Raw genomic sequence first — 23525 nt, 5'->3', positions numbered from 1 at the left:
CAAATAACTTAAAAGCATATTCTCTGACTACTCCAATTGGCCTTCAGAAACTATTTGTGTACATAAAAGGCTGTTAAGTACACATGTAGAATACTTTTGTTAAAAAAAAAAAAAAGTGTATTTATATAAATGGAGAAAAACAAACAAACAACTGAAACATTCTTTTCCATTATGAAACTAGCACGGCTAATGTATTCCAGTAAGTTAATTAAAATATTAATTTTAATATACTTTTTATTTTTACATCATTGGTCCAGACTTGAATGTATAAATTTAAATGGTTAGCACCACACTGAGTAATACAAACACATTCCATGGATGAGATTTCAGGAAAAAAAATGTATACATTGTTCAACTTAGAGAAAAAAAATTCAACTATCATTTATTAACAGTATACATTTAATCAACACCTCATTTTTTACATCATACATATTTACTAAACATATGTAAACACTGAATGAATCTTTTGTACATGTTTACTACAAAAAAATAAATTAAAAAAAATAAAGTGGCAATGATTGCAAAGGAAAAGTATATACTAAACAGCAATATTTAATGTGAAATATATAATTAATGTGAAAAAAAAATCATAACGGTGGTCCTGTGACAAAAATGTAGTTATGTGTAGCAAAATCTATTTCTAAATTCTATAGTATGCATTTTTGTCTTAAAAAAAGGAAGTTATAAAAAATTGAATACAATTTAATTGTGAAAAACAGAACTAGGAAATTCAGTGAAATTAGTTAAACACAGCATGTACTTAGAAAAGGTTAAACGTATGCAACAGATTCCTGGAATGTAACAAACGCACTGCAGTGCTAGGTTTCTAACTTGCAAACACACAAAAATGGAGGGAAAAAATAAAATTCCAAGAAAATTTAAACTTATAAATTTTACTTATATTCCAAGAAAATTTAAACTTATATTTTTCTTGCAAATTTAAAAAAAAAATCTTTTTGGGGCATTAAAAGCAAAATATTTTAAAAGGGGAAAAAAAAGTTTTTGGCAAACTTTACCACAGTTTTTATTCTATTCAAACTTTTTTTTTATTGCTACGTTTCTCTATATCATTTTCACTTCAATATTTTATTTTAAAATTAATGTCGTTTAGCTTTCCTCTTGCCCCTCTTTGTCTTCTTGTAACTGAGTTCATCAAAACTCAAGTAGTCAATTTCATGTTCAAACATGGCCTCTTTCTGGACACCTGGTTTGAGAAAATACATACATTAACAATTAAACAATGAAAAATAAGAAAAAAATTCAATAAGCATTTTTAATGTGAATTTAAAAACAAATGTGCTATTAGTCTCTTAATACTTTTTAAAAAATCTAAAAACACATACAAAACAATATATATTTTTAAATGTATAACAAAATAATAATTTGTGCATACAATAAATGTAAAAATACTCAAATACAATCCAAATGCATAATAAAAACATAAATTATGCTTACCAGATAATTTCCTTTCCTTCTGTATGAGGAGAGTCCACGGCTTCATTCCTTACTTGTGGGAAATACAGAACCTGGCCACCAGGAGGAGGCAAAGACACCCCAGCCAAAGGCTTAAATACCTCCCCCACTTCCTTCATATCCCAGTCATTCTGCCAAGGGAACAAGGAACAGTAGGAGAAATATCAGAGTATAAATGGTGCCAGAAGAATAAACAAAAATTTTGGTCCGCCCAGCAGAGAACACGGGCGGGGGCAGTGGACTCTCCTCATACAGAAGGAAAGGAAATTATCTGGTAAGCATAATTTATGTTTTTCTTCTTAATATGAGGAGAGTCCACAGCTTCATTTTTTACTTGTGGGAAACATATACCCAAGCTCTAAAGGACATTGAATGAAAACGGGAAAATAAAAAGAGAGGCGGACCCTATTCTGAAGGCACCATAGCTTGCAAAACCTTTCTCCGAAAAGCTGCTTCAGCCGAAGCAAACACGTCAAACTTGTAACATTTTTAAATAGTATGTAAGGAGGACCAAGTAGTCTCCTCTAGTTGAATGAGGAGGCTTATGTCATGCTGTCTCATATGCTACACGAATAAGACTCCTCAACCAAAAAGATAAAAAAGTGGAAGAGGCCTTCTGCCCTCTACGTTTCCCAGAATAGACAACAAACAAGGAAGAAGTCTGTCTAAATTCCTTTGTAGCTTGAAGATAGAACTTCAAAGCCCAAACCACATCCAAATTATGAGGTAACCCTTCCTTTGAAGAGGAAGGATTAGGACACAAGGAAGGAACCACAATCTTCTGATTGATGTTGCGATCAGAAACAACCGTAGGGATAAAACCTAAACAATTACGAAGAACAGCCTTATCAGCATTAAAAACAAGGTAAGGAGGCTCACATTGCAGGGCAGCCATCTCAGAAACTCTGTGCGCCAAAGCAATAGCCAGTAGAAAAAGATCCTTCCAAGACAGTAATTTAATGACAGCCACATGCATAGGCTCAAACGGAGCCCTCTACAAAACTTTAAGAACTAGATTTAAACTCAAAGGAGGAGTAGTAGATCTAAACACAGGCCTGATTTTAGCCAGAGCCTGAACAAAAGACTGAACATCAGGAAGCTCAGCGAGCCTCTTGTGCAATAAAACAGATAGAGCCGAAATCTGTCCCTTGGTATTGAGCCGAGACGCCATGAGATCTATCTGATGCAGATCTCAGCAAACACCTTGAGATGGAGAGACCATTCCCCCGGATGAAAGGATTGTCTGCTGAGGAAATCTGCTTCCCAGTTGTCCACACCCAGAATGTGGATTGCTGACAGCCTCCGCCCATTCTAGAATCCGAGATACTTCCCTCATTGCTAGGGAGCGTCTCATTCCCCCCTGATGGTTGATGCAAGCCACCGAGGTTAAGTTGTCCCTTTGGAATATGATAAACATCGGACAAACCCAGAAGAGACCTAGCCTTCAGAGCATTGAAGATCGCTCGAAGTTCTAAAATATTGATCGGAAGGAGAGATTCCTCTCGAGTCCACAGGCCCTGTGCCTTCCTGGCACCCCAAACAGCTCCCCATCCTGATAGACTTGCATACGTAGTCACAATCTCCCAGGATGGTCTCAAAAAGGATGTCCCTTGAGACAGGTGATCTGGGCAGAGCCACCAAGAGAGCTATTCTCTCGACCGGTTGTCCAGAGAAATCCGTTGCAACAGATCTGAGTGGTCGCCGTTCCACTGCCTCAGCATGCACAGCAGAAGAGGTTTGAGATGGAATCTGGTGAATGGAATGATGTCTATGCTGGACACCATGAGCCCATACCTCATACATGTGACGAAAGGCAAAGAATGACTGGGATATGAGGGAAGTGGAGGAGGTATTTAAGCCTTTGGCTGGGGTGTCTTTGCCTCCTCCTGGTGGCCAGGTTCTGTATTTCAGAATAGGGTCCGCCTCTCTTTTTATCCTTCCGTTTTCATTCAGTGTCCTCTAGAGCTTGGGTATATGTTTCCCACAAGTAAGGAATGAAGCCGTGGACTCTCCTCATATTAAGAAGGAAAACAAGGTATTTACTAGTCTATAAAACACATTATTCACCTTCAAAAATCAAAACACAATTTAAAAAAGAAAAGTAAAGTGAAAATTAATCTTTTGGATGATCCCCTAAATTATTGACATCTTTGCTTAAATGGACATAAAATATATATTTTTTTCTTTCACAAGTCATTGAATTTTGAACAGCTTTTCAATAGTTTATTATCTACTTTGCTTTATCCTCTCTGTATTCTTTTTTGAAAATCATACCTAGGTAGGCTCAGGAGCAGCAATGCTGCTGACTGGTGGCTGCACTTATAAGTTTAATGTTATTGGCTCAACTGATGTATTCAGCAAGATCACAGTAGTGGATCAACAAAGCAAATTTGATAATTGAAGTAACTTTTAAAGTTGTTTAAGATTTCATGTTCTATCTGAATCATGAAAGGAAACCCCCCCCCATAAATTATGCTTACCTGATAATTTAATTTCCAAGGTGGGGAGGAGAGTCCACTGCTTCATTCATCACAAGGCTTAAATACCTCCCCCACTTCCCTCATCCCCCAGTCATTCTGCCAAGGGAACAAGGAACAGTAGGAGAAATATCAGGGTATAAATGGTGCCAAAAATAAATGTAGGTCCGCCCACCGGAGAACGGGCAGGTGCAGTGGATTCTCCTCCCCACGATAGAAATGAAATTATCAGGTAAGCATAATTTATGTTTTCCATCTAAAGGGGAGGAGAGTCCACTGCTTCATTCATCACTTGTGGGAACAAATACCCAAGCTCTAGAGGACACTGAATGAAGAAAACAGGATGGTAAAGAAGGCAGACCCTATACGGAGGGCACCACAGCCTGCAGAACCTTTCTCCCAAAAGCTGCTTCCGCCGAAGCAAAGATGTCAAATTTGTAAAATTTTGCAAACGTATGTAAGGAAGACCAGGTTGCCTCCTTACAAATCTGCTCCATAGAAACCTCATTCTTAAAGGCCCAAGAAGAGGCCACAGCTCTAGTCGAGTGAGCCGTAATCCTCTGAGGAGTCTTGTGTTCCGCTGTCTCATATACCAGACGGATCATACTCCTCAACCAAAAAGATAGAGAAGTGGCAGAGGCCCTTTGTCCCCTGCGCTTCCCTGAATACACAACAAATAAGGACGACGTCTGTCTAAACTCCTTCGTGGTCTGAAGATAAAACTTTAAGGCCCGAACCATGTCCAGATTATGAAGTAACCTCTCCTTTAAAGAAGAAGGGTTAGGACACAAAGAAAGAACTACTATTTCCTGATTAATGTTACGACTCAACACCACCTTGGGAAGGAATCCCAATCCAGTGCGAAGAACATCCTTATAAGCATTAAAAACTAAGTAGGGAGGCTCACATTGCAGGCCGCCAACTCAGAGACTCTGCCTGCCGATGCAATAGCCTGTAATAATAGGACTTTCCATGAAAGAACCTTAATGTCAAGGGCATGCATAGGCTCAAATGGAGCCCTCTGCAATACCTTAAGAACCAAGTTTAAGCTCCAAGGAGGAGCCGGACTGCGGAAGACAGGCCTGACCCTACCCAGAGCCTGAACAAAGGACTGTATGTCATGAAGCTCTGCAAGCTTCTTATGCAACAGTACAGATAAAGCAGAAATCTGTTCTCTTAGGGAACTGGCAGCAAGACCCTTATCCTGCCCATTCTGGAGAAAGGCCAAAATCCTGGATACCCTGACCTTATGTCAGGGATATCCTCGTTCCTCACACCAAGACAAGTATGTCCTCCACACCTTGTGGTAGATGCGTCTAGTGACCGGCTTCCTGGCCTGGATTAGAGTGTCGATCACTCTCTCCAAAAAACCTCTTTTGACTAAGACTAGGCGTTCAATCTCCACGCAGTCAGCCTTAGAGAATCTAGATTTTGATGTAGAAAAGGACCTTGAACTAGCAGATCCTTGTGACAAGGTAACTTCCACGATATGACGACATCACCACTAGATCTGCAAACCACGTCCTCCGTGGCCATGACGGAGCAATCAGAATAGTCTAAGCTTGCTCCTGCTTGATGCGGGCCATTACTTGAGGTAGCAGAGGCAATGGTGGAAATATGTAGATTAGGTGGAAGTCAGAGGGTACCGCCAAGGCGTCTATCAGCTCCACCTGGGGATCCCTGGATTGCGACTCGTATCTGGGTAACTTGTAATTGAGTCTGGACGCCATGAGATCTATTTCTGGCGTCCCCCATCTGCTGCAATCTCCGCAAACATCTCGGGGTGGAGAGACCATTCCCCTGGATGAAACGTCTGTCTGCTAAATAAATCTGCTTACCAGTTGTCCACACCAGGAATGTGGATCGCCGAGAGCAAACAATTGTGAGTCTGCCAATTTCAGAATCTGAGATACTTCCCTCATTGCTAGGGAACTTCTCGTCCTCCCCTGGTGGTTTATGTACGCCACCAAGGTGATGTTATCCAATTGGAATCTGATGAATTGGGACGACCCCAGAGGGGGCCAAGCATTCAGACCGTTGAATATCGCTCAAAGTTCCAGAATATTCATAGGTAGACTCAATTCATCTCAAGCCCATCTGCCTTGTGCCTTTCTGGCACCCCAAACGGCTCCCCATCCTGATAGACTCGCATCTGTGGTTACAATCTCCCAGGATGGTCTCAGAAAGGATATCCCCTGGGACAGCTGCCCCGGTCGGGTCCACCAAGATAGGGACTCCCTCACCGGTCTGTCCAATCTGTTGGGACAAATCTGAATGATCGCTGTTCCATTGTCTCAACATGCACAGCTGCAGAGGTCTGAGATGGAACCTGGCGAATGGAATGACATCTATGCTGGATACCATAAGCCCGATTACCACCATACACCTGGCCACAGATGTCCTGGAGGATTTCTGCAGGGCTAGACAGTTGGACGCCAACTTGCAACGTCACTGGTCTGTCAGAAATATCTTCATCGCAGAAGAATCTAGTATCGTACCCAGGAACTCCACCCTTTTGCTGGGGACCAATAAACTCTTTCCTTCGTTTATCTTCAAACCCGTGGGATCGAAGTAGAAGGAGGAGAGCTCTCGAATAATCCTCTGCCACACTGTAGGATGGAGCCTGGACCAGTATATCGTCCCGATACGGAGCCACCGCAATCCCTCTGGCTCTTGCTACTGGGAGAAGAGCTCCTAGAACCTTTGTAAAGACTCTTGGGGCCGTCGCCAGACCAAATGGAAGGACCACAAACTGGAAGTGCTGGTCCAAGAAGGCGAACCTTAGAAATTTGACGTGATCCTTGTGAATTGCACCCCTTGAACTAGAGGCAAAATTGACCTGATCGTCTCCATCTTGAACGATGGGACTGACAAAAACTTGTTTAGGGCCTTCAGGTCCAGAATTGGACGAAATGTGCCCTCCTTCTTTGGGACCACGAAAAGGTTTGAATAAAACCCCAGACCTCTTTCTGCTGGAGAAACTGGGACGATTACCCTGAGAGATGAGAGATCCCTCACACACCCCAGGAAGGCATCTCTCTTTTCTGGTCTTGAAGAGATGTTTGACAGAAGGAAATTGCCCCCGGGCGGATACAATTTGAAACCTATCCTGTAGCCCTGGGCGACGACCTCCAGCACCCAAGGGTCTGTAACGTCTCCCCTCCAGGCCCCCGCAAATAGAGATAGTCTGCCCCCTATCTGGTCCAAGGACGGATCGGGGGCCGCCCCTTTTGACTCAGCGGGCTTCTTGTTTTGCTTGGATTTGTTCCAAGAGTTTGCTGGCTTACAAGATCCCTTGGATTGCTCAGATTTTGCGGAAGGCTGCTGGCGCTGAGACTGGTCTGTACGAAAGAGACGAAAAGTAGATCCCTTAGGTTTGGCTTTCTTGTCCTGAGGTAAGAAGGCACCCTTGCTGCCCGTGACTGTAGATATGATGGAATCCAGGGCCGGGCCAAACAAAACCTTCCCCTTTAATGGGAGGGAAAGCAAGCGAGACTTAATGTCATGTCAGCAGACCACGATTTTAGACATAGAGCCATGCGAGCAAAAACAGAAAACTCTGATGTCTTAGCATTCAGGCGAATAATCTGCATGTTGGCATCACAGATGAATGAATGCGCTACCCTTAAGGCTTTGATTCTATCCAAAATTTCCTCAAGGGGGGTCTCCACCTCGACCATTGCTGATAGTGCGTCACACCAAAAGGTAGCCGCACCAGCCACCGCAGCGACTGCCGCCGCCGGTTGGAAAACGAACCCTGTCAGTTGGAACATCTTCCTCAACATGGACTCCATCTTTTTATCTATGGGTTCCTTAAAAGAGGAGCTATCCTTAAGCGGAATGGTCGTTCTCTTAGCATAGAGATAGCACCATCCACCTTAGGGACACAGTTCAAGCTGCGCGTCCGGAATGGGGAAAAGGGCGAACCCAGTTTCTCCCATTCATTTTTAATCATGTTCGCCATTTTGATAGGAACCGGAAGGCCTGGGACACTACCCTGTCCTCGTAAACCTTATCCAATTAAGGGATCGAAGGTTCCTCCGGTAGTTTCGGTTCTGGAACCTCCAGAGTAGGAAGCACATCCTTCAGCAGGAAACGCAAATGCTCCATCTTAAATTTGAAATCTGGTTCCTCCGCTGACGGAGGCCTAGAGGTAGCCGATTCCGACTCAGAAGCGGCCTCCTCCAACATATCAGAGTCCTCCATAGCTTGCACCTTTATTACGGACTTGATTATTGATTAAATGGCACCTTTATATCCCAATGGCTCACCACCTCCTATGACCCGGACTACAAGAAACAGCTTTCGTCTCCTCCGAACACAGGTCGAGAAAGTTACTGAGGCCACAACCGGTCACATGGAGTGCCATGCAGGACCGCCCCTGCACTGAGTGAGAGACACGCCAAAAAAACATAATTTATGTAAGAACTTACATGATAAATTCATTTCTTTCATATTAGCAAGAGTCCATGAGCTAGTGACGTATGGGATATACATTCCTACCAGGAGGGGCAAAGTTTCCCAAACCTTAAAATGCCTATAAATACACCCCTCACCACACCCACAAATCAGTTTAACGAATAGCCAAGAAGTGGGGTGATAAGAAAAAAGTGCGAAAGCATAAAAAATAAGGAATTGGAATAATTGTGCTTTATACAAAAAAATCATAACCACCACAAAAAAAGGGTGGGCCTCATGGACTCTTGCTAATATGAAAGAAATTAATTTATCAGGTAAGTTCTTACATAAATTATGTTTTCTTTCATGTAATTAGCAAGAGTCCATGAGCTAGTGACGTATGGGATAATAAATACCCAAGATGTGGAACTTCCACGCAAGAGTCACTAGAGAGGGAGGGATAAAATAAAGACAGCCAATTCCGCTGAAAAAATAATCCACACCCCATAATAAAGTTTTAATCTTATAATGAAAAAAACTGAAATTATAAGCAGAAGAATCAAACTGAAACAGCTGCCTGAAGTACTTTTCTACCAAAAACTGCTTCAGAAGAAGAAAACACATCAAAATGGTAGAATTTAGTAAAAGTATGCAAAGAAGACCAAGTGGCTGCTTTGCAAATCTGATCAACCGAAGCTTTATTCCTAAAAGCCCAGGAAGTAGAAACTGACCTAGTAGAATGAGCTGTAATCCTTTGAGGCGGAGTTTTACCCGACTCGACATAAGCATGATGAATCAAAGATTTTAACCAAGATGCCAAAGAAATGGCAGAGGCCTTCTGACCTTTCCTGGAACCGGAAAAGATAATAAATAGACTAGAAGTCTTTCGGAAATCTTTAGTAGCTTCAACATAATATTTCAAAGCTCTAACTACATCCAAAGAATGCAACAATCTTTCCTTAGAATTCTTAGGATTAGGACACAATGAAGGAACCACAATTTCTCTACTAATGTTGTTAGAGTTCACAACTTTAGGTAAAAATTGAAATGAAGTCTGCAACACCGCCTTATCCTGATGGAAAATCAGAAAAGGAGATTCACAAGAAAGAGCAGATAACTCTGAAACTCTTCTAGCAGAAGAGATGGCCAAAAGGAACAGAACTTTCCAAGAAAGTAATTTAATGTCCAGAGAATGCATAGGTTCAAACGGAGGAGCTTGTAAAGCCCCCAGAACCAAATTCAAACTCCAAGGAGGAGAGATTGACTTAATGACAGGTTTTATACGAACCAAAGCCTGTACAAAACAATGAATATCAGGAAGATTAGCAATCTTTCTGTGAAACAACACAGAAAGAGCAGAAATTTGTCCTTTCAAAGAACTTGCAGACAAACCTTTATCCAGACCATCCTGAAGAAATTGTAAAATTCTAGGAATTCTAAAAGAATGCCAGGAAAATTGATGAGAAGAGCACCAAGAAATGTAAGTCTTCCAGACTCGATAATATATCTTCCTAGACACAGATTTACGAGCCTGTAACATAGTATTAATTACGGAGTCAGAGAAACCTCTATGACTGAGAATCAAGCGTTCAATCTCCATACCTTCAAATTTAATGATTTGAGATCCTGATGGAAAAAAGGACCTTGAGATAGAAGGTCTGGTCTTAACCGAAGAGTCCAAGGTTGGCAAGTAGCCATCCGAACAAGATCCGCATACCAAAACCTGTGAGAAAAAAGGTGGAGACAAAAATGACGCCCACATTTTTTGGCGCAAAAAAAGACGCCCACATTATTGGCGCCCAAATGCTTTCGGCGCTAAGAATGACGCCACATCCGGTGACGCAGACATTTTTGGCACAAAAACGTCAAAAAAATGACGCAAACACGAACAACTTCCGGCGACAAGTATGACGCCGGAAATGACAAAGAAATTTTTTGCGCCAAAAAAGTCCGCCCCAAGAATGACGCAATAAAATGAAGCATTTTCAGCCCCCGCGAGCCTAACAGCCCACAGGGAAAAAAGTCAATTTTTAAGGTAAGAAAAAATGTCTTAATTCATATGCATTATCCCAAATAATGAAACGGACTGTCTGAAATAAGGAATATTGATCATCCTGAATCAAGGCAAATAAATGTTTAAACACATATATTTAGAACTTTATATAAAAGTGCCCAACCATAGCTTAGAGTGTCACAAAAAATAAGACTTACCCCAGGACACTCATCTACATGTAGTTGAAAGCCAAACCAGTACTGAAACGAGAATCAGCAGAGGTAATGGTATATATAAGAGTATATCGTCGATCTGAAAAGGGAGGTAAGAGATAAATCTCTACGACCGATAACAGAGAACCTATGAAATAGATCCCGTAGAAGGAGACCATTGAATTCAAATAGGCAATACTCTATTCACATCCCTCTGACATTCACTGCACACTGAGAGGAAAACCGGGCTCCAGCCTGCTGCGAAGCGCATATCAACGTAGAATCTAGCACAAACTTACTTCACCACCTCCATGGGAGGCAAGGTTTGTAAAACTGATTTGTGGGTGTGGTGAGGGGTGTATTTATAGGCATTTTAAGGTTTGGGAAACTTTGCCCCTCCTGGTAGGAATGTATATCCCATACGTCACTAGCTCATGGACTCTTGCTAATTACATGAAAGAAAAGCCCGCCTCAAACTCTCTCTAACTGTTCCACACTGAGAGAGCCTCATCTCATCCAAATGCAGTAAAAAAACACAATACACATCATGTACTGTAACCTAACATAACCCCCTTCCAAGGGCATTACCCTAGATTCTATACAGATAAAAGGAGTCACACTGTCACCCTGTCTTCTTGCATTATCACATATATATATATATATATATATATATATATATAATAAAACGATCTTACCAGAATCAACGCCATGGAACAGGAACACGGCCCTTCAAGTGTGACAGGTTAGTAGTGTCGCTCCTGACACGGTCTTGAGAGAATAAAAGCCGGCAGCGAAACTTGTCAACGCCAATTGCTTAAGGAGCTATTGATATGGTCGGGATGGTTTCTCAGAAGAACTCCCCCTGCATCTCCGGACTATACCTTTCACCCATGCTCTCACTGAGAGGCTGATAGGACTACTTAAAACTCCAGTCCCATAGCGAAGAGTACTACCCTCCATAAGAGACTACTCCGAATCTTCCGACACTTTTCTGCCAACCTCCTGTGACAAAAGGCAAAGAATGACTGGGGGATGAGGTAAGTGGGGGAGGTATTTAAGCCTTTGGCTGGGGTGTCTTCGCCTCCTCCTGGTGGCCAGGTTCTTATTTCCCACAAGTGATGAATGAAGCAGTGGACTCTCATCCCCTTTAGATGGAAATGGGTTTCACCTCCCTTTAAGCAAAATGGTCAATAATTTAGGGGATCCTCCCTATTCTCAATATAATACTTATAATTCTGAAACCATTATATAGAATTCGTACAAATTTTGCACTATGACTTTTGCTTTACCAGCTTCATGGTTTTTAGCAATAATAATGCAAACTAATGTTAGCAATAGGGAGGGGATTGAAGGTTTACGGATTCAGCAACTAAGGCTTCAGCGCCAGCACTTCAATTTTAAGACACAACTGGATGTAAAGAAATCCGAAATAACAACTATTCCAATATATCAGGATTATTGTACAAAGTGACCTGCAAGGCTTTTTGAAGGGTTTTCATATTTAAAGGGATTCCAACTAGACTGGAAAAGCCTATTATAAATTTTAAAGGCATTGTAGTGCACAAACCAACCCTTATAGCGCACATTGAGGTCAATTTGAAAGCAGCATTTTAATCCGTTTAAAAAAAAAAAAATGTTTTTCTTATTCAATAGATTTGGTCTGATTCTAGATATTTTTTTTTAATGTTTTTTGTACTCAAATTAAATGCATCCATCCAAATGTCCATTTATGATTAAAAATAAAGGGGCAGTCAAAACCCTATCATAAGTTTTTCTTATCTGCTCAATAATACTAAACAAGCGTCCTGTACGGGGTCCATTGTACAGCTGATTGAAAACATTAGCTGTATATTTTTTTGTGTGAAAATTTTTAATTTCAAAGCATCTTAGCCAATAAGCTCATCCCACTGGTTCTTTCTTGTCCAGGTTGCATTTTTCCTGGGCGACAGTAAAGTCAATAACTTTTTTGTTTTTCAGTCTGTTACTGCACAGACAGAAATGGCAAAGGACGTCTATTTTAGATAGACCATCCTTTAATTATTCATATTATGTTCGATTTGGTGGCTGTAATTATTTTTACTTGCGATTCTATGTAGCTATTTGCTGTGTGTATGTTTACAGCAAAACTGAATTCTTATATATTGAATTTAAATATGTACCCTAGGTAATAAGATAAAATGTATTTATTAAAAATGATTTAACAGTCAATAAAGTTTATATATAATACTTTATATTTAGTAATGTCTATTATAACCACTTTATTCATTATTTGTATGTTTATGGTGAATAGTAACTTTTACCTTTAAAAAATATTTACTTTATCATACTATAGTTCATATAGACATCTTATTCAGGATATTTATAAATTGAAAACTTTTTACATTGTAGCATTAATCTAAATTACACTTATTGATAGATTGTTTTTTCTGCTGTGCACCTTAGTTTCATTAAAACACTAGAGCTTTTTTCTCTCCATACAAATGTCACCTCTCTCACATTTATTTGACTTAAATTCTTCTATTGATGCTTGAAATGTAGCAGCATTATGTGAAAAAAATAATAAAAAATACACCATAGCCTCCCAGGTAGTTACCCTCTATTTTACTTGTGGTGGATCAATAGTGTGCAACAGATAATCTGTGTTAATGAAAACAATAAAGATGTCAAGAATATTTATATTTGAAAACTGTTTTTAACCCTTTGATTGCTAAGCACGTTCCCACCTGGGTGCTAAGATTTTTTTAATGTTTTTTTTATTTTTTTAACAATTTTTTTTTTAAACTTTTATTTTTTCAGACCCCCAATACTTACACCGTTGGAAAGGTTATACCTTTCCAATGGTGGGTCTTGGGGGTCTGTAGCTGCTTAGATGCCTGAGATACAGGCATCTAAGCAGCATGCCCCCTGCTCCTATATGTAACATTGTTAAGTATAAATAAAGTTGCGCTGTGACGTCATCATGTTATTGCGCGTGACGTCACCACGCAAAACGGGAAGCCCCGGCGATGCCTGTCACTCTACAGGCACGATCGTCGGGGTAGGAGCGGGTGGGAGCCCCCAGATCTCCCTCAAGGTGGGAGAGTGCTAGTGACGGCTCTGAGCTGTCATTAGCACCAGAGTGGGAAACTCTGTGACGGCTCAGAGCCGTCATTAGCACTCAAAGCGTTAAAATTATAAACTATCTGTCAAAAGGACTGAGATAAGGGGGCAGTGTGCAGATGCTTAGATACAAGGTAATTACAGAGGTAAAAAGTATATTAATATAACTGTGTTGGTTATGCAAAACTGGGGAATGGGTAATAAAGGGATTATCTATCTTTTTAAACAATATTTTTTTTTGGAGTAGACTGTCCCTTTTAGTCTTTTTCTCTAAAAGTCTTGTATATTACACATTCTAAAAAAATGGTATAACACAAAAATAAGAAGAAGAGAACCTCAAAAAGTTAAATATATAAATTAAAGGGACATGAGACGCAACATTTTTCTTTCAGGATTCAGATAAAGCATATCATTTTTTTTTTTTTTTATATTCTTTATTTATAATCCAAGAGAGTAGATATAATACAAAAACAGCATTGGCTTTTCCATTCCAAGCCGCAAAAGAGGTCTTAAAAAACAAAAACAGCAATAATACCTGCATAATGTATATTCACATAGACAAAAAATAAAAGAAATGAAAAGACCAATCCAGATCTGGAAGAAACTAACCTCTATTAATTATGTAGATATACTCTGTTGGTGCTTTTTATTTTATTCTCCAGAAAACAACAAAAAACAACAAGACAAAACAAAACAAAACAGAAAGAAAGAGAGAGAAAAAAAAAAAAAAAAAAAAAAAAAAAGGGGGGGGAGCCCCCTTTACCCGATCTCCCTCCGCATCTCCCTCCAGCCGCCTACCAGTTTCCTAGCAGGACTGTTTCTGAGTGTCGAAATGGAAAAATTATGTGATTTATTTCAGTAGTGGGAAATATCTTTAAAAATATAGCCCATTTGCTAAAGAATTTCCTAATATCTTGTTCATTGTCTATATTTGTATCCCTTTGCTCAAGTATGCATTGTTTTTTCATGCAGTTCTTTACTTCAACAATACTTGGGAGTGCTCGACTTTTCCATTTTTTGCAGATTAAATACCTGGTAGCCAGAATAGAAGAGATTACTACTTTTTCATTGACTTGCGTACCAGGTTCCTTATTTACACAAAATACTATTTGAAGAAATGTTAAAGTCACAGGAGCTATCTTTAATACAGTTTTTAGCCAGTATTCTAATTTAAGCCAGAAATTTCTTATTTTAGGACATGCCCAGAACATATGCATTAAATCTGCTGCAGGATATGCACATTTGGGGCACTTATTAAATCCAAAATTGCCACATCTGAGGCCCCTCCCAGGTGTAAAATAAGCTCTATGAAGAAGTTTAACCTGTGATTCACGCCAGGTGGCAGAAAGTGTGGTCTGGGCAATTTTATTTAATGATAATTGAAGCAGCTTTGGTTCAACATTGCCCTGAGGGATTAGTGTATTCCAATCTGCTGCCATTTTGGATAAAATTGGAAGACCTTTACTAGCATTTAGGAAATGATAACAAGGAGCTATTGACATATGTCCATTCCTGGCTAATACAAGCCAGTCTTCCAGTTTTCCTAGTCCCCATCTCCAACCCCTTTCCTTAGTTATTTCCGAGACAAAATGCCTTGCCTGCAGATAAGCAAAGAAATCTTTGTTAGATAGATTAAATTCCGTTTTTAGTTCCTGAAACGTTTTAATGCATCCCCTATTCCCATCTATTATTTGATAAGCTTTACTCAGGCCAGCATTGTGCCAGCCTTTAAAAACGGCAGAGTTAAGGCCTGCTTGAAATTTCGGATTTCCTATTAAGGGCAGATAAAAGGAAGCCTTAGCATTAATTGATAGTAGGTTGGCTATTTTATGCCATGCCTTAAGTGGATTAAAGATTGTTTTCAATTTCTTAATTTCTGCAGGTACTTCTTTTGTTACAGAGTGTAATAATGCTGATGGGAGGTACGGGGTGCAGACGTCTATTTCAAGTTCATTATTTAAGACATAATTATTGAGTAAGATCCAGTCAATTGCTATCCATGCCAAGAAACAAAGATTATAAAGCCTTAGATCTGGTAGTGCAAGTCCACCATGTTCCTTTGATGCTGACAGTTTGATAAAAGAAATCTTTGATCTTTTCCCCTGCCACAAAAACTGTATGAGTGAACTGTTAAGTGTACGAATATCTTTTTCTAATAAAATTATCGGAGTGTTTTGAAGAATGTAGAGCAACTTTGGAAGAAGGACCATTTTAAATAGTGCAATTCTACCGGAGACTGATATAGGTAAGTTCTGCCATGACTTAAGTTTATCTCTAATATGTTTCAATATCGGTGGAATATTAAAATTATATAAATCTGAAGAGTTAACCGGGATACAGATCCCCAGATACTTAAAAGAATCTGTGACCTCCCGGAAAGGTATATTTAAAAGAGATGTAGCATTCTTCCTAAGCCAGAATATTTCCGATTTTGTGAAGTTCACTTTATATCCAGAAAAGGATCCAAAGTGGTCCATTATGTGAATCAGCTTGGGAATGTTCACTTTGGTATTAGCCAGATACAGAAGTAAGTCATCTGCATATAATCCAATTTTTATCTCGTGATTATGTATTCTTATACCCTCAAGAAATTGTCTTATCCAAATTGCCAGGGGTTCAATGGAAACATCAAAGAGAAGCGGGGAGAGGGGACACCCCTGACGCGTCCCCCTACCCAGTAATATATCAAGTGTGAGATTATTATTCACTATGAGTCTTGTAGAGGGCTGGCTATATAGATTCTCTACAAATTTAGAAAAATTACCTCTAATGCCAAATTGCGTTAATGAGGTTATTATATGTTTATGAAAGATAGAATCGAAAGCCTTTTCGGCATCAATAGATAGAATAGCAAGATCAGGGGCGTCCTCTCCCCGCTCCTCTGAGCCCGACAAATTTCCAAAGTACTCCGTAACAACTAGTAGCTCTCTAATTTTTGCAGAGGAGTTGCGTTTGTTTAAAAATCCTGCTTGGTCAGAGTGAATGATTTTACCTAGTGCCCCCTGAAGTCTAGATGCCAATATTGTAGTTAAGATTTTGTAGTCTGAATTCAAAAGGGCTATTGGCCTGTATGATTCCTTACATTTAGGGTCTTTGCCAGGCTTAAGTATTAAAGTCGTGTAAGATGCAGCAAAGGAAGATGGAACGGGTTTAGCATTTATATAAAAATTATTGAAAAGATTACACAACAAAGGGGCACTTTCCTCTGATAATATTTTATAGAATTCACTAGGAAGTCCGTCTGGACCAGCTGCTTTGTTTGAGGATAATTTAGTAATCACTTTCTCAACTTCTTCTATAGTAATGGGAGAGTTTAAAATATCGGCAGTTTCTACTGATAGTGTGGGGTAGATAATTTTACTCCAGAACTCATCAGAGTTCTTTATATCATATGATTTGGATGCATAAAGCTCTTGAAAATATTCAAATAATGCCTGTGAGATATCTTCAGATTTTAGCAATAGTTTCCCTTTATATTGAAGTTGTTCAATAACTGACTGCTTTTTCTCATTTCTTACTAATTTAGCCAGCATTCTACCAGATTTATTGCCAAATCTGTACATTTTAGCCTGAAGTTTCAGTTCCTTTTGGGCCTCTTGTTGCAATATAAATGTATCCCTTTCATTTTTAGCACGGACATATTTCGCCCAATTTGAAGGAGTTTTATTTATGAGAAATTGATTATATGAATTAATCAGAAATTTACCTACTTCCTTTTCTCTAAATCTCATCTTTTTCAAAAGAGCGGCCCTATAGGCAATAATCTCCCCCCGCATCACTGCTTTTGCAGCCTCCCAAAATATATCAGGACGATCTAAATATTCGCTGTTAAAATGCACGTATTCCTCAAATTTACTTTTGAGCCAATTTTTAAACTTAAAATCAGGCGTCAGAGAATAAGGAAATAAAAAACGAGATGGGGTAGGTTGTGGATGCATATTTTGAAGTTCAAGGGAAATAGGGCCATGATCTGATAGTGTAATCTGTGCTATTTCAGATTTTACCTGAGAAATAGGTATATGTTCGTCGATCAAGAACATATCAATGCGTGAAAGAGTTTTATGGGCTTTGGAAAAGCAAGTGTATTTCTGGACATCAAGATTCTGTGCCCTCCAGATATCTCGTACTCCTAAGTTCTGCATGATTTTCTTAAGCATCTTAGATTCCAGGTTGTCTTTTTTTTGTTTCAACCGTTTGGTGTTACATCTCAGTCTGTCTATTGGACATTGTGACGCCATATTAAAATCACCCCCAATAATTAAATGCCCAGTGGCATATATAGAGGTATTTGCAGCAGAAATAGTAAGGTTCTTATGCCACTTTATAGATCATTAGTTAGGCCTCATCTTGAGTATTGTGTGCAGTTCTGGAGGCCATATCTTCAGAAGGATATTAACAAACTTGAATCTGTGCAAAGGAGGGCTACCAAAATGGTACATGGTCTAAAAAATAAAACTTACCAGGATAGGCTCAATGACCTAAATATGTATAGCTTAGAGGAGAGAAGGGAAAGAGGTGATATGATAGCAACTTTCAAGTACATTAAAGGGTTTAGTAAAACTGAGGCTGTGGGTATTTTACATAAAATGGAAAATTCAAGAACAAGGGGTCATGAGCTCAAGCTAAAGGGTAGTAGATTCAGGAGTAATTTGAGGAAGCACTTCTTTACAGAAAGAGTGATTGATTTATGGAATAAACTTCCTCAAGAGGTAGTAGCAACAAACACTGTGGGGGACTTTAAAAATGCATGGGACAAGCATAGGGCTATCCTACGAACTAGATAAGTTTATACTGTTAGGTAAGGTGGGGCAGACTTGCTGGGCCTATGGCTCTTATCTGCCGTCAATATCTATGTTTCTATGTATAATAAGTTTAGACTGAAGAGTATCCCAGAATTCAGGATCAAGCACATTGGGGCCGTATACATTACAGAGTGTATAAACCTTGTGGGCGGTTTTAATCTTTAATAGAACATACCTCCCCCCAGGATCGGCCTCAGAGTGGATAACCTCCAAATCAGTTTTCTTCCCTATTAGTATGGCTACCCCCCTTTTTCTTCTCACACTGGGTGCAAAATAAACTTCCTTAACCCATGAAGCTCTTAATTTTAAAGATTCATCTGTACTTAGGTGTGTTTCTTGTATAAAGCCTATATCTGTTTGTGTTTTCTGTAACTGAGCAAGAATAGCCTTTCTCTTAGTAGGTGTTGAGATACCTCCCACATTCCAAGAGACTACTTTACATTTATCTACCATTGTTACCTTTTATAAGACAAGAGGGAGAGGAGGAAGGAGAGGGGGAGAGAGGAGAAGGAGAAAAAAAAAGAAAAAAAACCACAAAACAAAAAAAAAAAAAAACAAAAAAAAACAAGCACACAAACAAACAAAAAAAAAAACAAAAAAAAAAAAAAAAAAAAAAAAAAACCCCACACAAAAAAAAAAAAGAAAAAAAAAAAAAAAAAAAAAAAAAAAGGGGACAACCACACAAAAGCATAGGCACCCCTCGTGCCCATTGCAGCCCCTATTGGCCCAAAGCCAGTTATGGCCATGAGGACAACCCCAGAGGGAACTGGTATAACATGCCTTAATCCTGACATTCCAGAGAGATAGTTTTCTATCTGCGTTTCCTTCTTACCCATAGGGCAACAACTGGTTGACACATTTTTCTGCATTTCTAAATGACTCATATAGGTGTGTATAAGTGCTAATATATTAAACCTTGAACCTGACATTTCTCAAACATTAATTACTTATCTCCACACCTGTGCTACCCAGGGGGCAGTGTCTGAACGATGAATTTTTCTGCATCTCTAGCAGATTCAAAGTAGTGTATATGGTTATCGATTGTTATCTTCAATTTAGCTGGATAGATTAGGGTAGCTCGGTGGCCCTGATTAATTAATTTGGTGCAGATTGGTGCCAGTTCTCTCCTCTTGGCTGATGTCTCAGCCGAGAAGTCTTGAAAGAGCATTATCTTTGCGTCGCCAAGGAATATGGGTTGATTTTTTTTAAAGAACTGAAATAGAATAAGTTTATCTTGGTAATTTAATACTTTGGCAATTATTGGCCTGGGTCTGTGATTCCCTTTCTCGGGGGGTAGCCATCCTAATCTATGTGCTCTCTCTAGAACTATATGAGATTGTGACTGAGGGATTTGTAAGAGCTGCGGAAGTGTAATTGTTAAGAACTTATTAAGGTCCTCATATTGCTTTTCTTCAGGGACCCCTATCACTCTGAAGTTATTTCTCCTGGAGCGATTCTCCAGGTCTTCTAGCTTACTCTGTACTTTTGAAAGCTTAGAGTTTATATCCTCTAGCTTGGTTTTGTGCCCTTCTGTGAGGTCTTCTAGGTCTGAAATTCTCTGTTCTGCCTCGGTCAATCTATTGGAGAACTGGCGTATTTCATTTGTTAGTACCGAGATGTCTTGCTTAATCTCAATCTTGAGAGCATCGAATTTAGGGGCCAAGGCTTCTGATATACTTGCAACTAATGATTGTATGTCTATTGTTTCATTTGTCTGTGCTGGATTAGTCGTAACAGCGTGTGTATCAGACGAGGTTTCCAGGGTGAACTTGTTTTTCTTCTCTCTATGCCTAGCTGCCATAACTGAGGGAGAGGTTTTAGCTTGTGCAGTGAAAAATTTATCCATGTGCTTGTGAGGTTAGGGTGAGAGCAAGGAGTAACAAGTACCCCCGTGAGTGAAGGAAAAAAAAGAAAAAAAAAATGTGAGAAAAGGTAAGGGGGGGAAGGCAACCCCCTGATAAGCCGTGAGATCAAAAGTGAAAAAAAAAAAAAAAAAAAAAAAGGAGGGAAGGGAAGGGAGTGTAGGGTGGACGTGAGGTTATAGTGATGTGGAAAAAAAAAAAAAGGAAAAAAAAAAGTGGGGGAAAGAAAAACCTTACCGTCAGTTAGGAAGGTAGGCGAGGACTGACAAAATAGATTTGTTTAAAGTCACCACAAGGGAAAAAAGCTTTCTCTATTATCTTGTATCTTCCAGTGAAAGTGTGATATTCTCAGTATTACTTTTTAACAATGAGAGACTTTTTAAGCCCTGGTCAACTTTTTTTTTTTTTTTACAAGGTTAATCAGCTCTGTCTTATCCACTTTTGATAGGCTAGCAGAGAAAAAAATATATATTGCAGAGTTAAACCCACCACTCTTATAATGCTTTAGTTGACACCTACATTTATATTTAGTGTTTCTGCCATATGTAGTATTAAACAGCTCCTACTACCAAAAAAAACAAAGAAAAACGGTGGGAGCAAGGTTAATAACAGACTTAGGAGCAGTGTAGCGAGTTCCCCCCGCCCCCCGCTATGTTAGGTATAGTTTTTCCTTTAAAATATTTGCAGCCAACTTATTCTGACCCAGACAATATGTTAATTATACATCAGCTTTGCTTAAATGAATACTAAGTGTTGTTGTAGCTAGAAATGATGAACAGGTGATAAGGAACTTTCCTATCTTAGCACAATTTTTAAAACAGTGCTTTAACTGTTATTATTGTCACCAATAGTAGACTTAGAATATTAGATTCAACTTAGAGTAGGAACAATTGTATCAGTAGTAATATAAACACAAAGTAACAGTCTTTTCCATAGTAAGTTATACCCAGCTTAGAGAGAAGTTAATAAATTATGGCAACAGTAAAAGATACGAGAAATTTGGTGTTTGAAAAAAAATAACAAAAGAGTAATTAAAGCTAACCTTTTTTTGCGTATATATTATTTTTTCAACTTCCCTTTCTTTTCTTTTTTTTTTTCCTTTCCCTTGAATAATGTTTATATAGGAGAGGGATAGGTATATCTTTTAGCTAGCCTAAGGGATAGGAGGAGAGAAAAGCAGAAGAAAAATAAAATAAAAAACTTTGCCCAGTTATCGTGGAAATCAAGTCAGATTGTCATGTCTTTAGCCAGATTGGCTACAATTTAAACAAACCCCCTTGGATATATCGAGACAGGTGCCTGCAGTTTCCCTAGGGGCCCTGAATCAACGAAGGAAGATAAGGTTAATTTTTCAGCCTAGAGCACCACAGACAGCAAAGTCCAGCATTGCCCTGGAACCAGAGTTCAGTTTTGGCCCTAAGAAAATGTAAAAGTACCTGGGCCGGAGCATGGGATTCGGCGGACCACGCCAACAATCACAGGCAGAGAAGAGAGACCTCACCCTCGAGAACACGCCAAAGCTCCCTCATGCAGCACCGGTGAGAGGGAGCTGGCTGACAGAACGGGCCTCAGTATCCCAGCAGGGGCGTCGTCCAGGCAAGTGCCCCCACAGCCAGAGAGAGAAGTGCGGCAGCACCAAGAGCCGTATCAGATAAACCCCCTCTCGCAGCACCGGTGGGAGGGGGGGAGCACGGCACTTTTCTTGAGCTCGGGGCGGACCTCTGAAGTATGTCCTGTCGGACAGCAGTATGAGAGCTGATCAGTGCAGGAAGCCACCCAGGTATGTTCGTCCGGGCCCAGGACCGCTCAGGTGTAGAGAGACTACAAGCAGGGCAAAGTGGAGATGTTGGTATCCAGTCTGGCTAGCTCGTGCCGACAGGGTGTCCCAGCCCAGGGGCTTCCCCAGCTCAGTGCTCATGGGAGAAGAGCTGGCAAATTCAGCAGCAGCGTTGTAGGTAGATTTACACCAGGCGTTGTGTTTTGGTTGATTTACAAGAGCCAGCCGGAGAGGTTGTATCTCTTTTTTTGCACCAGGCCCCCTCCTGCAATGTGGGTAACAGGAGGGGGATTACCTCAGTGTTTGAGAAAAGTATTCCCCTTATCTCAGGAACAGCAAGAGCAGGCATATGCAGGTAGAAGGAGTAAGTGCAAAGCAAAAGGCTCAGTCCCTTAAGTTGTTGTTCTGCCAAGTTCAGTGCATTGTTATGGCACTGCTAGAGTACCGGTAGCCGAATTATAGTGCTGAGTGAGCCGCCTAAGGTCTAAGGTGTTCGGCACAAGTTATCTCTGCCAACAACTCACTGGGAATCAGAGAGCAAGCGTTTGCATGACCTTCCGCTATTGCTCCTCCCCCGGATCTCCAGACAAAGCATATCATTTTAAACAACTTTCTAATTTACTTTTATAGTTTTGTTAGTATCTTTTGTTGAAAGGCAAGGGAATTAAGCTCAAGACCATGCACGTGTCTGGAGCACTTTATAGCAGCAGTTTTGCAATATTATCCATTTGCAACATCACTAGATGACAGCACTATTTCCTGCCATGCAGTGCTCCAGATGTCTACCTAGGTATCTCTTCAACAAAGAATACCATTCATCAAATTTAATAATAGTAGCAAATTACAAAAACTTTTTTTAAATTGTATGCTCTGAATCAGAAAAGAAAGTTTGGTGTTTCATAACCCTTTAAATAGGTAAATAATACAGAATGCACTGAAAAGACTATACCTTTTTTCTGTGACATGCTTTCTTCAGTTTTCTTCAGTAAATTCTGTGCTTCAGAAATTATGGGGCGCGATCCGATATAGATCGTAGTTTTCGGCGCAAGCGAGGTAACCCGCGTCGCCCGCAGTTTCAGCTCGCAACTCGAGCTATACAATATTCAGCGCCGTCAGATGCTAAACTGGCGTAAGTCAGAAAAACCGACGAGCAGTCAAAATGTGCGCAAATACACCTTTTAGTCGTCGCAAGTACTTGCGCCTGTATTTTGTTCACGTAAAGTCTCAATAAAGTGTAGTTTTATGCAAATTAGCCTACGACTCGTAAAAAATAACGCCAGTTCTAAGAGATGCGCCACGTAATGACGAGATTCAAAATTCATACTTAAACACCTGCGCAGCCGCCATTTCTTTAGTGTGTTTGGTTGGTTCTTGGAGCTACAGCACACTACAGTGAGTAGAGAGATTAGTGGTAAGAGTAGTGAGAAAGGAG

The 23525-nt window shown here is 39.9% G+C and overlaps 1 protein-coding gene across 1 annotated transcript in view; it reads right to left on the bottom strand.

Annotated features, from left to right (window-relative positions):
• Nucleotides 1-600: 600 nt before the first annotated feature.
• LOC128661537 (TPR and ankyrin repeat-containing protein 1-like) overlaps nucleotides 601-23525 on the bottom strand; it is a 148164-nt gene continuing 125239 nt past the window's right edge. Inside the window, 1 exon segment of the mRNA XM_053715783.1 lies at nucleotides 601-1204. Coding sequence (XP_053571758.1) covers nucleotides 1098-1204 — 107 coding nt within the window. The 3' untranslated portion in view covers nucleotides 601-1097.

Source organism: Bombina bombina, chromosome 5, assembly GCF_027579735.1.
Source record: "Bombina bombina isolate aBomBom1 chromosome 5, aBomBom1.pri, whole genome shotgun sequence".
Taxonomy (NCBI): domain Eukaryota; kingdom Metazoa; phylum Chordata; class Amphibia; order Anura; family Bombinatoridae; genus Bombina; species Bombina bombina.
Note: the sequence above shows the minus strand (reverse complement) of the source record. Positions and strands in the feature narration are given on the sequence as shown.